The sequence below is a fragment of the Saccoglossus kowalevskii genome, chromosome 18 (assembly GCF_978046115.1).
Source record: "Saccoglossus kowalevskii chromosome 18, keSacKowa6.1, whole genome shotgun sequence".
Classification (NCBI taxonomy): domain Eukaryota; kingdom Metazoa; phylum Hemichordata; class Enteropneusta; family Harrimaniidae; genus Saccoglossus; species Saccoglossus kowalevskii.
Window position 1 is genome coordinate 8,588,893 of NC_140658.1, and position 15,393 is coordinate 8,604,285.

The 15,393-nt window shown below is 35.0% G+C and overlaps 2 protein-coding genes across 3 annotated transcripts; both read left to right on the forward strand.

The window, feature by feature from the left end:
- Positions 1 to 3,265: 3,265 nt before the first annotated feature.
- On the forward strand, positions 3,266 to 9,236 carry LOC144355689 (scavenger receptor cysteine-rich domain-containing protein DMBT1-like). 2 transcript variants are annotated; one of them, XM_085493404.1, is made up of 7 exons: positions 3,266 to 3,381; positions 5,701 to 5,844; positions 6,086 to 6,262; positions 6,490 to 6,819; positions 7,125 to 7,463; positions 7,556 to 7,750; positions 8,632 to 9,236. In XM_085493404.1, exons 1-7 carry the CDS (start codon positions 3,279 to 3,281, stop codon positions 8,889 to 8,891), a joined length of 1,548 nt encoding a protein of 515 aa, XP_085349530.1. In that variant the 5' UTR covers positions 3,266 to 3,278; the 3' UTR covers positions 8,892 to 9,236. The 2 variants fall into 2 exon arrangements, with proteins under 2 accessions (XP_085349530.1, XP_085349531.1); XM_085493405.1 differs by having other exon boundaries at positions 6,490 to 6,792.
- Positions 9,237 to 9,246: 10 nt separating this feature from the next.
- On the forward strand, positions 9,247 to 11,635 carry LOC146731521 (uncharacterized). The gene is made up of 4 exons (XM_085493406.1): positions 9,247 to 10,688; positions 10,820 to 11,041; positions 11,148 to 11,232; positions 11,368 to 11,635. The coding sequence occupies exons 1-4, from the start codon at positions 10,643 to 10,645 to the stop codon at positions 11,561 to 11,563; spliced, it is 549 nt and encodes a 182-aa protein (XP_085349532.1). The 5' UTR covers positions 9,247 to 10,642; the 3' UTR covers positions 11,564 to 11,635.
- The last annotated feature ends 3,758 nt before the right edge of the window (positions 11,636 to 15,393 follow it).

The following is a 15,393-nucleotide window of genomic DNA, read 5'->3' on the forward strand; positions in this document are numbered from 1 at the left end:
TTCATCGGCTACATGGCCAACGCAGTAAAGATAGACCGAGAGGAATAATTGCACGATTTGTTAGATATAAAGATCGCGAGAAAGTTAGAAAATCAGCGGGAAATCTGAAGGATACTGCGTATTCGGTAAGAGAAGACTACAGCCAGGGAGTTTTACAAAAACGACGTGAATTGATGCCATTGCTTAAACAAGCCCGTCGTGATAATAAAAGAGCATTTCTCGTCGCCGACAAATTGTATATCGATGGTAATATTTATAACAAAGTACAAAATGGAAGGAATAAAGAAACTGAGAAGAACGATGACTAGAACGTAAGGGGGACTCATACGTACGTACATAACGATTTTGAATTACGAATCGGGTATTGGAATGTACATGGGCTGGGTGATAAAACTCAGGATGACGAGTTTTTAAGTTGTATAGCTGCATATGATTGTTTAGGTTTAAGTGAAACTTGGCTACCTAGAGAAAAGCAGGTCGATATAAATGGGTACGTGACCTACACTTTTCATAGGAGTAGGAAACACAAAAGGGCTAGGAGGGAAGCGGGAGGTTTTCTCATTTTGATTCGATTAGAGTTTGCAAATCTAATGGAATTAGTGGAAAGTAACGATGATTTAATTCGGTTTAGAATTTCGGTACAAAAAAGCAGGAGAACTAGAGATTGGTTTATTTGCTTCACCTTCATCGTACCTGAACACTCAACAGGTAACGTACTTAGGAATGCCAATATTACACCATTTGGCTCAATTGAACAACAACTATGTAAATACAATGATCAGGGTGACGTAATCATTTGTGGGGACATGAATGCCAGGACTGGAAACATGTGTGATTATGTTAAATTAGATGGAACAAATCATTTACCATTGCCGGACGATTACGTCACTGATGACCCAATTGAACTGCGTCAAAATAGTGACAAAGTAATTAATAAATATGGTGAATTATTGTTAAATATGTGTATTAGTACTAGAATGAGAATTTTGAATGGAAGATTTGGTACAGACATACCGGGGAAATACACATGTTTCCAAATACGTAATGGCATAGCATTGGGTGTCAGTACAGTTGATTACGTGATGGTTTCTGATTCGATGTTAACAGGTGATTTTTTGAAAGACTTTAGGGTCGGTGATATCACACGGCATTCTGACCATTCACTTTTAATATTAACGGTGGTATTTTGTGAATTTTCTGAACAGGAAATCGGAAATAAGTATCAGGATAGAAACGTGTTCGATGCTGAAAGCCATGCGGCGATAATGTATGACTTGAGGGGTGAAAGTCGGGCAGATTTTATCGAAACATATAATACACCAGCAATAACGGCTGAGATTAATGAATTGAAAACAAAATAATTATAATATTGACAAAAATGGGGTTGAATTGGCACTGTGTGATATCGAGAATATCTTACACAAAGTTTCGAAAACTGCAATGATAGAGAAAAAGGCGTGGGGGAAAAATAACTATAAAGAAACCTTGGTTTGACATTGAGTGCAAGGAAATGAGAAGCGAGGTCAACGAACTTTATAAATACATAAATAGGGATCCGACAAATCGAACGGTATACTGTACTTTGGCGAATACAAAACGTGTTTATAAGAAAATGCTGAAACGGAAGAAGCGTGAATACCGGAAAAAAAACAAATTATTGATTTGGAATCAAGTTGTTTTTCAAAAGATTATTCATTTTGGGGTAAATTTCGTAGGCTTACCCAGTCAGAAACTGGGACAAACCCAAATATTTCGAACACAGATTGGTTTAATTATTTTGAGCGTTTGAGTAAAGTGCCAGTGTCCGAGACAGTGGGCTCTGAAATTCCCACTCATGATAATACACGACAAGATTATATTGATACTGTACAACTTGATATGGAGATTAGTACGGAGGAAGTGACAGCTGCAATAAATAAATTAAAAATTAAAAAAACAACCCGGGTTTGATGGCTTTAGAAATGAGTTATTCAAAAATAGTAATCAAGATCTTATCAAGTGTTATACAAAGGTCTTTAATTTGATTTTGAATAGTGGGCATTTCCCAGAGACCTGGTCAAACGCACTGATTTGTCCAATTTTAAAGAAAGGTAACATACACGACACCACTAATTATCGTGGCATTTCCCTATTGAGTTGTTTCGGTAAGTTTTTTACAATTATTATTAACAAAAGAATAGTGAAATGGCTTGATACAAATAATATTCTCAGTGATAACCAGCGTTCTTGTTACGTTATCGCTTTCAACTCAATCTCACGACGTTATATTGCCGTCTCATCTCGCAACAGGCACAAACTAAAGGGAACGGGCAGATTTGCTAATTCGCTGCAATTAGAAGATAATACGGCCCTAAACGAAAGGACAATTTTGGTTACGTAATAGCGTTGGTCAGAGTTTCCATTTCGACACTATAATAATAATTTATTGAAATGCGGACGACTATATCGTTTGACATAACTACATCTTACGTTTTATTCTGTCTCATTAGCATCAATTTATGCACCCAACCTAACTATTCTACACATATTAGACAAGGTGGTTGCTACCAAAAAATGTTCTTATGGTGACTGTAAGATTATTTGGGGGGGGATCTAATTACATAGAAAAAATGTCACTGGGAATATGGCAAGAGAAATCAAACGAAAACACGTTTAATCGCTTTTTCTATCTTTAAGTAATTTTTGCCCGCTTATTTTCAATCCACGACAATTCAATCATAGTCTTAGCTGTTCACCTGTATGCTTTTCGATCCGATGAGTCGATGCGCTTGAAGAAGAAGTACAATACATCTTTCCTCTAAACTGCGCCATCAAATGACAAAATATTTCCACGGCATAAAACAATTGTGATATGATGGCCTTGAATGAGTTGTTTTGATCTGCAGTCGTACATCAATGAAGATTATGATTTTAACATACTAGATGAACAAAAGACTTTCCGACCAAACACAGTTGACTTGAACAACATTGCCATCACCCACATACATCATTTTGACGTCACAGAAGCGTTTTACAGAGATTTTGTATTTAAGTAGAACGATGGCGTTTTTCCCCTGAGAATAAAAAGAACAATGGAATGTGTTTATCGCCTTTTGTATTCATTGTTATGATAAATTGGTTATATTGTTTGTCATAAATTAAACATTTGGGAATCCTTACTTGATAATACCCTAGGAGACTGACCCTGCGCTGAAGGCAACTGCACTACTAATCTTATTTACATATGAATGCGTCATTGTACTTTCCATTATTAGTTCTACCGCGAGACAGCGTAAGTTATGTGTAAACACAGTGCAGGGTATAATATTATGGAACTACATGTGTCAGTCATAATACTATGTGTTGTTAGTATTGGCACTTTTGCCACCGTTAATGGACAAGGTAAGTTCATTTTGCTGTTTCAGCATACACCGTATTACAGACGTGGCACTATTGGTTTTGTATGGAATGGACAACACAATATAGTTCTAATGAAGTGCTTTAGTGATTTCTAATTTACACTACGCCTTCCGTGTACGCTTCTAGCTTGTGAATATGAAGATACCATGCTATAATATCGTGTAATATTAATCGTATCGTATTCATTAGTGGTCACGTTTCGTTGAAATATCAATACTATTGATGCAGACACGGTGCTAGAAGCTTCCAGTTCAGATTCTGTTATTACTAATACACCTATTCAAACTCTACGGTAATTCAATATAGCTAAAGGTATCTGAATGCCTATTTTCAGACACTTTCTTGTTACCTCACCTCAATGGTACCAACAGTTACCATTATATCCACGTTATTGTTATATTACCGTGTACGTGCACAGAATGTATTTCAAGTTGTGTAGCTGACAAATACTGAATTGCAGGCTATAATTCACCAAGCGTTTAACGTTCAAACTTTTGTCATATATACAATGTCATTACCTAATGCCGTTCAGCTGAGTTTTAACAATTGCACTGATATCAGTACACGACTCTTGCAAAGGTAATCGAGAGAAAAAAAAACAAATTGTATATGAATTTACATTGGTTATGTAGTGTAAATGTTGTGAAATGGGAATTTCGCGAGATGGGGTTCTAATGGAAACTCGTATTATAACAATTATTGTGTATTGTTAAATCATATTGCCTTACTACTAAATTTGCTAAAATTAATGTTTGGTGGTAACGATATTTGAATTTCTCATGATTGTCCTAGACCTGATCGGCACAAAATAAAATTAATAGTTTAATTTCGGTGTAACAGAACAAAAGAAAGAATTGTGTTCGTTGTTATTACAAATCAGCAATAATTAATACAAATAAACTTACCTGAAACGACATTAATGTGATTAACACCAATCTTATCACTAATGCCGTCATTAACTCCATGATATTTGTCCATCTCATCGGTTACCTTGTAAATATATTCGGGGCCATCTGACGACGTAACCGTGGTCAATTATCTCTGGTTTTCCCGACCTATACTTTTCTATACTTTTCAGTGCTGATAATATCGCTATAGTGAGCTTCTTCAGGTCAATGGGTTGAATTATTGTTAGCATAACAAAACTTATCAATTTTCCGTATACTCAACATGTGTCGTGTTAATAACTGTACTTCGCGTTTATTTTCCGAACATCAGTGTAAAACAATACCAACAGCGATGCAAGTTCCTCCTTGTTGATATCTTCAAAATTGAGGCAAGTGTTCTTCTTCCTGCAACACATTCAAAACACAGCGGCGTAGCTTTAGTAGCTTTCTGGGCTGAATATTTTCTTTCATTTTATTCATCCCAACTGTCGTGGAACCAAAGCTTTGGTCCCACACCGGGATGATGATGGCATAATGTAAACAAATGAAGCACGCATTCGCAGTAGGATCACTGCACGAGTCATTATTTTTTTATAATCTCAACGGTGGTCATTAGTCACAGTTTCCATGACTCTCAAGCAACTGTATTGTGAGCAATCGGCGTAATAATATTGAACATGAGTTGTAATAATTAGACACTAGCTGCTATATTATATGATATGACACTGACAAATCAATGCAATTGGTGGAAGAACCTTAGGAAGGAAATGCATCATAAAACCCTCAAACACGTGGGTATATTATCAGTAGGCGTTGAAAAGAATATACAGGAAAATCGCTTTTCCTACTGCTTCTGGTACTATATTATCAAGAATTTTATTTTAAAAATTATGTTCCACTGATCAAAAACTTTAATAATGACCACAAAACTATTTTCCACAAAAGTTAAGATATCAAATTGTCACGTTCGTATCACCCAGTATATTTCTGTTTTTAATAATTACTGAAGTGTTTTTTTGAAAATGTTGCATTCTCTTGATAAGATGATATTAGTGAGCTATTATTACACACTGCATGAAACAATACAGTATCATTATTGTTAGCAAGGAACATTATGGCTACTGTGGTTTAAAGAAAATATTGTTGAATTCAAAAACGTATCTTTGAAACTAACGTCAATTATAAATCAGACGATTTAATTCTTACTAAAATAAAACGATATTAAATTACACTAAAGCGAACAATTAGATCATATAAATGTGTTATTGTGGTTTTATATTAATCATCATTGACACACGTGTAATAGTTCAAAGAATATATAAAGTAAACAAATGACAAACCAATCACATTTATTTTACAAAATGTATTAATCACTAAACAACGACTTTGATGTAGAAATATTTCTATATTTCAGTTGACGTCCGACTTTCGGGTGGACAAACGCCATTTGAAGGAAGAGTAGAGGTAAGAAGGAACAATGGTGAATGGATATTTATATGTGCGATGAATACACAGCAATGGAATCTGATGGAAGCAAGAACAGTTTGCAAACAACTGGGTATATGTCTCAAATTATATCTTTATTCACAATCATGACGGAATATCGGTCTTCTGCATATTTATGTAATCTACATGAAGTTTTTAGTACTAATACTTGTTAAATAGGAATAGAACATAAGAACACATTAAACGCATTTAGATATTCTGGTTTGTTTTACCGAACGTGACTAAAATTGTAATAATCTGTAGACTCACTGAAAAAAGAAAACTGAACAACTCTATGCCAATGTCATGTTCAGGTTTTGTCGATGTCATGTGGCTGTGGAAGAACAGTGAGTTTGGTGTCAGTGTTCTGCCAGTGAGTGCATGTAATATCAGCTGTGACGTATCATCCACATCACTAGATGACTGTACAATATATTGGATTGATTCATGTACATGTACAGCTATGTATCAGGCTGGAGTCACTTGCTACTGTGAGTAATATTGTGGTATATATTATATAATATTCAATATTTAATGACTGTACAATATAGTTGAGTGATTCTTACTGGGCATCAGACCAAACTCACTTGCTATGTAAATATTATTGTAATACATTTAGTATGTAATGTACCAGTAATGTATTTTATATCTGCTATAATTTCAAATTGATTATTAAAAATACAATTGTTGACACGTTACATGACGTGTTAACTATTAGTTCCAGGTTTTCGTGGTCGCTATAAAGAAAAAGATCCAATGAGAGTGTTTCCTGTATCTACTAAGAAGGAGATTCCTGCAAGTGAAGTTAACATTCCTACATGTATAAATATTTGTAGAGAGCAGGGTAAATCAATAGCAGTTCTGTCGAGTGCAGATGAATGTTACTGTGGAGATGAAAACACTGAATATTGGCGATATGGAGAAGCTATACCTGGAGAAATGATAAATGAGTATACAGAATATGGTAGTCAACAATGTAGTGGTGATACTGGAACTGATCCTTACAAACAAGCATGTGCAGGTGATTGGCAATTTGATGTATATGATAGTAAGTATGTCACTTTAATCTTATAAAAATCTTTATTTTTAACATCAATATGTGCGACTAAAATCTGTATATTTTTTTTGACAGACTTGGAAATTGAAATAATGATGAAATTGTATAACCATGACGATACAGTCATGTTCAATACATAAAATATATAACCTATCTTAACGATCGAGCGAATTCACCCCACAACACTTTATGCAAGTATTCTATGATATGCATAAAGGTCTTAAATAACCCTGTATCTTATTGTTCATAGAATGCGTACAAGTAATATGATATGTCAATATCTCTATATTTTACAGCATATATTGGTGCATGTGGGGGAGACTACACTACTGATACTGGTTATATATATTCTCCAAACTTTCCTGGTTTATATCCTCCTAATCACTCATGTATATGGACTATAACTGTATCAGACAATAATATCATCGAACTTAGTATACTGATGATGAAATTATCCAGTGGTGATTTCTTGACTATCAGAGATGGAAATGTTCATTCGACAATATTGCTTAATTATACTGGTATAAATAGCTATGAAGGGGTTCTTACAGTCAACAGTTCCAGCAATGCATTATGGCTTCAGTTTTTCTCAAATCATAGCAGCACAGATAAAGGATTTGTTATAGCTTATCAAGGTATTAAACGATCAACAAAACACTGCAAATTTTCTACATTATTTGAAGTTCATTCAACTTATGTCACGAATATTTTTGAATTCATATTTTAGATACATCTCTGCAACTGTGCACAACACCCACAGTCACGGATCACTTGATCATCTCATCTGCACACCACAGTGATATTTTTAACCATGGTGACGTCATCACTTTTACCTGTAAATCAGGATATGGATTGATTGGAGAAAGGCTCATATCGTGTCAGGATGATGGACAGTGGAGTAATAATATACCTACATGCACAGGTTAGCCATTAGAACATTTCCGTTCCTATTGTGGCATCAACATTATGTGTGCATCAGGAGATAAATTGATAAAAGTAACTTTTAATTTGAATGGAAATCAATAAATCAGGAAAGTGCAATTGAGCCCAAAAACAAAAGGATCTTGTGAGATGGTTCAAATAAGAAATAGATTTGGTGAACTTTTTTTCAATCTTTGTGTCTATGATAATACGCGTGACACGACGACAATGACGGCACATCAAGTAGGTACCAATTAACCATTGCCCTTCTCACTGCATCATGAATGAAACAAAAATGGCAGCCTAGTGAGCTGGCACATTGCATCGCAAATTGTACCAGGCATGACAACAGTTCCAGTGTGACATGGCGGATGCATAACCTATCACGAATGTGGTCTCAACAATAGTTTTCACATTTATTTCCGTGAGCGGGTTGCTAAACTCTTGGTGTCATCATCAGCCACCGTGACCAAGCCACCAGAGAAGGCTTCTGGTACGACATAACGTCACGCTTAAAGAGCCACCTATTCTATCAATATTTTTTGTATAAGACTGGACCACCCTCTAATTTCTGAAGTAAATTTTATTCGACTTAGTTTGAAAAATAGTAGCTTCCACAATATGTATAATTCGTAATTAAAGCTGAAGACGGTGTTACATAGGAAATCGTAGGGAAAAGTATCAAAGCAATGCAATGCACGAAGCAACGCATTTAATGTGTTATTATGTGTATATGATATAATTGAGTTGCACAGATGGCGTGTGAATGGTTTCTATCATAGTATGGTACACCATGTAAACAATGCATGGATACTGGCAGTTGGTCACAATGTAAAGGTTAGTTACTCAGTTAAAAATTAAAACTTTTTTTTTTCATTTCAGCTGTATCCTGTGGTGTCCCGCCATCATTCTCTAATGCCTACCATACCCATACTGACTATACCTATCCAAACACTGTATACTATCAATGTGTAGATGGTTACTATCATAGTGGTAGTGATACACCAAATAAACAATGTATGGATACTAGTAGTTGGTCAGTTGGTATAGAACCAAAATGTACATGCAAGTTATTCAATTTAACATCAAAACACTACATTACGCAGTGTACCACCATCATTCTCCAGTGCCTATCTAATTGATGCTGTCAACACCTATAACAAGTATACTTTCAAAATGTAAATACATAATGTCATAGAAATATCGGTAAAATGTGTAAACGATATGTGAATACTGACAGTTTATCTATTACATTTATTCGGTTTATCATCAACATGTTGTGTTTATTTCAGCTGTATCATGTGGTGTCCCACCATCATTCTCTAATGCATACCATACCAATACTGACTATACCTATCAACACACTGTATATTATCAATGTGTAGATGGTTACTATCATAGTGGTAGTGGTACACCATATAAACAATGCATGGATACTAGTAGTTGGTCAGTTGGTATAGAACCACAATGTACAGGTTAGTCACAGCTCTATCCTGGGGTGACCCAACATGGAACTGGTAATTGGTTAGTTGGCTTTGCCACAATGTGCAATTTAGTGATTCGGTTCAACAATATTAGCATAGTGTTTTATTTCAGCTCAATCATATGGTGTGGCATCATTAATTTCCAATGCCTACCATATTAATACTAACTATACCTACCAAAACAATGTTTAATTTCAGTGTGTAGATTGTTACTATCATTGTAAAAGTAATGTACCATATAAACAATGTATGTTTTCTGGTAGTGTGTAAATTGGAGTAGAATCACAAAGTAAAGTCTAGTCCATTTCAAAATCAGCATATTGTTCTCATTTTAGCTGTATCTTGTGGTGTTCCACCGTCATTCTCTAATGCCTACCATACCAATATTGACTATACCTATCCAAACACTGTATACTATCAATGTGTAGATGGTTACTATCATAGTGGTAGTAATACACCATATAAACAATGTATGGATACTAGTAGTTGGTCAGTTGGTATAGAACCGCAATGTACAGGTAAGTTATTCAATTTAACATCAAAACACTACATTATGCAGTGTACCACCATCATTCTCCAGTTCCTACCTAATTGATGCTGTTAACACCGATAAAAAGTATACTTTCAAAATGTAAATACATAATGTCATAGAAATATCGGTACAATGTGTAAACGATATGTGAATACTGACAGTTTATCTATTACATTTATTCGGTTTATCATCAACATGTTGTGTTTATTTCATCTGTATCATGTGGTGTCCCACCATCATTCTCTAATGCATACCATACCAATACTGACTATACCTATCAACACACTGTCTACTATCAATGTGTAGATGGTTACTATCATAGTGGTAGTGGTACACCATATAAACAATGCATGTATACTAGTAGTTGGTCAGTTGGTATAGAACCACAATGTACAGGTTAGTCACAGCTCTATCCTGGGATGACCCAATATGGAACTGGTAATTGGTTAGTTGGCTTTGCCACAATGTGCAATTTAGTGATTCGGTTCAACAATATTAGCATAGTGTTTTATTTCAGCTCAATCATATGGTGTGGCATAATTAATTTCCAATGCCTACCATACTAATACTGACTATACCTACCAAAACAATGTTTAATTTCAGTGTGTAGATTGTTACTATCATTGTAAAAGTGATGTACCATATAAACAATGTATGTTTTCTGGTAGTGTGTAAATTGGAGTAGAACCACAAAGTAAAGTCTAGTCCATTTCAAAATCAGCATATTGTTATCATTTTAGCTGTATCTTGTGGTGTTCCACCGTCATTCTCTAATGCCTACCATACCAATATTGACTATACCTATCCAAACACTGTATACTATCAATGTGTAGATGGTTACTATCATAGTGGTAGTGGTGCACCATATAAACAATGTATGGATACTAGTAGTTGGTCAGTTGGTATAGAACCACAGTGTTCAGGTGAGTTAGCAATAATAATAATAATAATAATAATAATAATAATAATAATAATAATAATAATAATAATAATAACTAGAGTTAAGCAATAGGGTTTGATGTATGTATCCAATTTGCATTATTTTTATTTTCAGCCATTCCAACAAAAACGGTTGTAACCTATACGCCAACATCTTTCCATAGTAAGATTCACAGGGAGTCGACGGCTTATTCATTCGAATACTCAACAGAAACAGAGAAGACTAATACATCAGATATATCAGACAAATTCAACTTATCATGCACGATGTGTGCAGGTTTCTGTGAAGGAATTTACAATCCGAAAAGATATAAAAACCTGGGAAATACATCAAATGGTAAAGTCCTGTTAGATTGATTTTTCTTTTTTTGACCTAAGTTCTAATGAACAATATCAAAAATTCACTTCAGCAAAATTATTCATTTACGATATTCTTTTGATAGATATCCTTGCAGTCAGTACAGTACTGTCGTTTTTATTGGGAGCCAGTGTGACGTTTTTCGCACAGTATCTCTGTCGAAAATTACGGTAAGACCAATGACAAACAGTTTGAAAAATATTTCGTTTTTATGAGTATGTTAAAATACATATTTGAATATATTGATGTATCATTTCTCTAATTCAAAATGTTCTATACATTTTGTATTTTCATATTCAATACAGAAATCGTACAACAAATTATGATATTGACCCGGCAACACAGATAAATTTAGAGGAAGATAATTATACATCGTTAAATCTTACTGGTATCTCAATTGACGTGTACCAATCACTGAACAATCGGCCAATGTATCAAAATGAACCAGAAACCCAAGAAAGTGGCATTAGCGACTATGAAGAAGTGCCGAATACGAAATGAAATGTTAAGTTGAATCCTGTATATACTGTGATTTGTTTAGCAACATGTAATAAAATGAGTGAATGGCTTATATGTCTATTGTTATGTCTGAATGATATTTGTACAATGTGCAGCGAGGCCACCATAATGCCTGATTTTAGATTGAAAATTCCCACATAACGTAGTCATAGTCAACTTATGTTATGTTATTTGATTTTCAGTTTTAAAAACACAATCCTGCAATTGTAAAATTGTTGACAGACAATTGGTGAGTTAATGTATTGACCAAGGGAAACTTCAAAATATTTTAATAAATGATTAAAGGTAGTAAAACAATCTACAAAATAAATAGTAATCCCGATAAGGAACACGTTTAGTTATATAACGACTAACCAGGAAATAGCGGGAATCTGCAATACTGATGACATAAACATAATTTTCAGCAAACTACAAATCTTCCTGTTCAATGATAACAAACGGGAAAACCTAATAGAAACCCTTGAACATAAATGGTTCGTCAGAATGAGCATGCTAGCGAATCTATTCTACAAAGATGCACTGCATAGAACAAATTCCCATGATTATTATGTTGGATAAGAATGTCGTAAATCATGATAAAGATGATATAGTTAAAGCCACGAGATAAGAAGAGATGTTATCAAGTGCTCCCGGGCAATTTGGATATTCATCTATCTTCGTGAAAATGTTACAAATGGCCATTCCTACTTTTTTCGGTAAATTGTAGTACACATGTGGTATAAAATCATGTTGCCTGTTACCCCCAGTGTCATTTTTAGGTTAATAGAACAAGTTATTGAAATATGTCTTATTCACACAATACTCATACTAGTATATTATGGAAACAGAAGTCTATATATTTTCGATATTCATGGAAGCGACATTAAATGAGTGAAATAACATTGATTAAATTGTATTGAATACAGAGTAGAGATGCCAACAACAGGTCCCAGCATAGTTACTATTCTTTGTATGGTGGTCGATCTAGACTTGTATATGGCTTTTGACACTGAAGCGATTCTGGAAAAATGTCAAGACCCTACAGGCCGCTTTTAGTTCTTTTCCACATTTATTCAGCGTATGATCTAATTGTAACATTGCAGTGACAAACTTCAAGTGCCATCATCACGAACTTGATTCACACATATCCAGTAATATATCTGCATTGATATCTTGATTTTAGGTTTGTTCGTTATAGTTTTTGTCGTAGTTGTGGTCATAAAGATATATGAAGTTGTAACGCAGCTCTTCTGACCAAATTTGACTGGGAACCGTTCATTTTGACCATGCCAGGACAAGGTAAGCAAAGCAAACGCGATGGTCTTCGACCACGTACAGACAATGGCGGTGCTGGTAAAGAAGAAGACGATGATTACGTAACTACTCAGACTGAAGCAACTGATAGAACTCAACATGAACCTAAATTGGATACAATATTGTCTAAACTGGACAAACTTGATAAACTGGATAATACAGAAATTGAGGTAAAACGTATTGCCAACGATTTAGGAAAACTTGACAAACGAATTGATGACGTGGTGGCTTCGTTGGAATTTAGTCAGAACGATATCCAGGTGTTACAAAAGAAACTCGACGAAACAACACATGAGTTAAGAAAGGTCAATTATCGTAATGACGAACTTGATAACTATATTAGACGTGAAAACTTACGATTTTATGAAATAGGTGAGCAACCAGGTGAGGATACAGAAATGGTACTAAGGAAATTTATATGTGACGAGCCTGAGCCAGACGCCATGGCAATTGAATTTCAACGGATTCATCGGCTACATGGCCAACGCAGTAGAGATAGACCGAGAGGAATAATTGCACGATTTGTTAGATATAAAGATCGCGAGAAAGTTAGATAATCAGCGGGAAATCTGAAGGATACTGCGTATTCGGTAAGAGAAGACTACAGCCAGGGAGTTTTACAAAAACGACGTGAATTGATGCCATTGCTTAAACAAGCCCGTCGTGATAATAAAAGAGCATTTCTCGTCGCCGACAAATTGTATATCGATGGTAATATTTATAACAAAGTACAAAATGGAAGGAATAAAGAAACTGAGAAGAACGATGACTAGAACGTAAGGGGGACTCATACGTACGTACATAACGATTTTGAATTACGAATCGGGTATTGGAATGTACATGGGCTGGGTGATAAAACTCAGGATGACGAGTTTTTAAGTTGTATAGCTGCATATGATTGTTTAGGTTTAAGTGAAACTTGGCTACCTAGAGAAAAGCAGGTCGATATAAATGGGTACGTGACCTACACTTTTCATAGGAGTAGGAAACACAAAAGGGCTAGGAGGGAAGCGGGAGGTTTTCTCATTTTGATTCGATTAGAGTTTGCAAATCTAATGGAATTAGTGGAAAGTAACGATGATTTAATTCGGTTTAGAATTTCGGTACAAAAAAGCAGGAGAACTAGAGATTGGTTTATTTGCTTCACCTTCATCGTACCTGAACACTCAACAGGTAACGTACTTAGGAATGCCAATATTACACCATTTGGCTCAATTGAACAACAACTATGTAAATACAATGATCAGGGTGACGTAATCATTTGTGGGGACATGAATGCCAGGACTGGAAACATGTGTGATTATGTTAAATTAGATGGAACAAATCATTTACCATTGCCGGACGATTACGTCACTGATGACCCAATTGAACTGCGTCAAAATAGTGACAAAGTAATTAATAAATATGGTGAATTATTGTTAAATATGTGTATTAGTACTAGAATGAGAATTTTGAATGGAAGATTTGGTACAGACATACCGGGGAAATACACATGTTTCCAAATACGTAATGGCATAGCATTGGGTGTCAGTACAGTTGATTACGTGATGGTTTCTGATTCGATGTTAACAGGTGATTTTTTGAAAGACTTTAGGGTCGGTGATATCACACGGCATTCTGACCATTCACTTTTAATATTAACGGTGGTATTTTGTGAATTTTCTGAACAGGAAATCGGAAATAAGTATCAGGATAGAAACGTGTTCGATGCTGAAAGCCATGCGGCGATAATGTATGACTTGAGGGGTGAAAGTCGGGCAGATTTTATCGAAACATATAATACACCAGCAATAACGGCTGAGATTAATGAATTGAAAACAAAATAATTATAATATTGACAAAAATGGGGTTGAATTGGCACTGTGTGATATCGAGAATATCTTACACAAAGTTTCGAAAACTGCAATGATAGAGAAAAAGGCGTGGGGGAAAAATAACTATAAAGAAACCTTGGTTTGACATTGAGTGCAAGGAAATGAGAAGCGAGGTCAACGAACTTTATAAATACATAAATAGGGATCCGACAAATCGAACGGTATACTGTACTTTGGCGAATACAAAACGTGTTTATAAGAAAATGCTGAAACGGAAGAAGCGTGAATACCGGAAAAAAAACAAATTATTGATTTGGAATCAAGTTGTTTTTCAAAAGATTATTCATTTTGGGGTAAATTTCGTAGGCTTACCCAGTCAGAAACTGGGACAAACCCAAATATTTCGAACACAGATTGGTTTAATTATTTTGAGCGTTTGAGTAAAGTGCCAGTGTCCGAGACAGTGGGCTCTGAAATTCCCACTCATGATAATACACGACAAGATTATATTGATACTGTACAACTTGATATGGAGATTAGTACGGAGGAAGTGACAGCTGCAATAAATAAATTAAAAATTAAAAAAACAACCCGGGTTTGATGGCTTTAGAAATGAGTTATTCAAAAATAGTAATCAAGATCTTATCAAGTGTTATACAAAGGTCTTTAATTTGATTTTGAATAGTGGGCATTTCCCAGAGACCT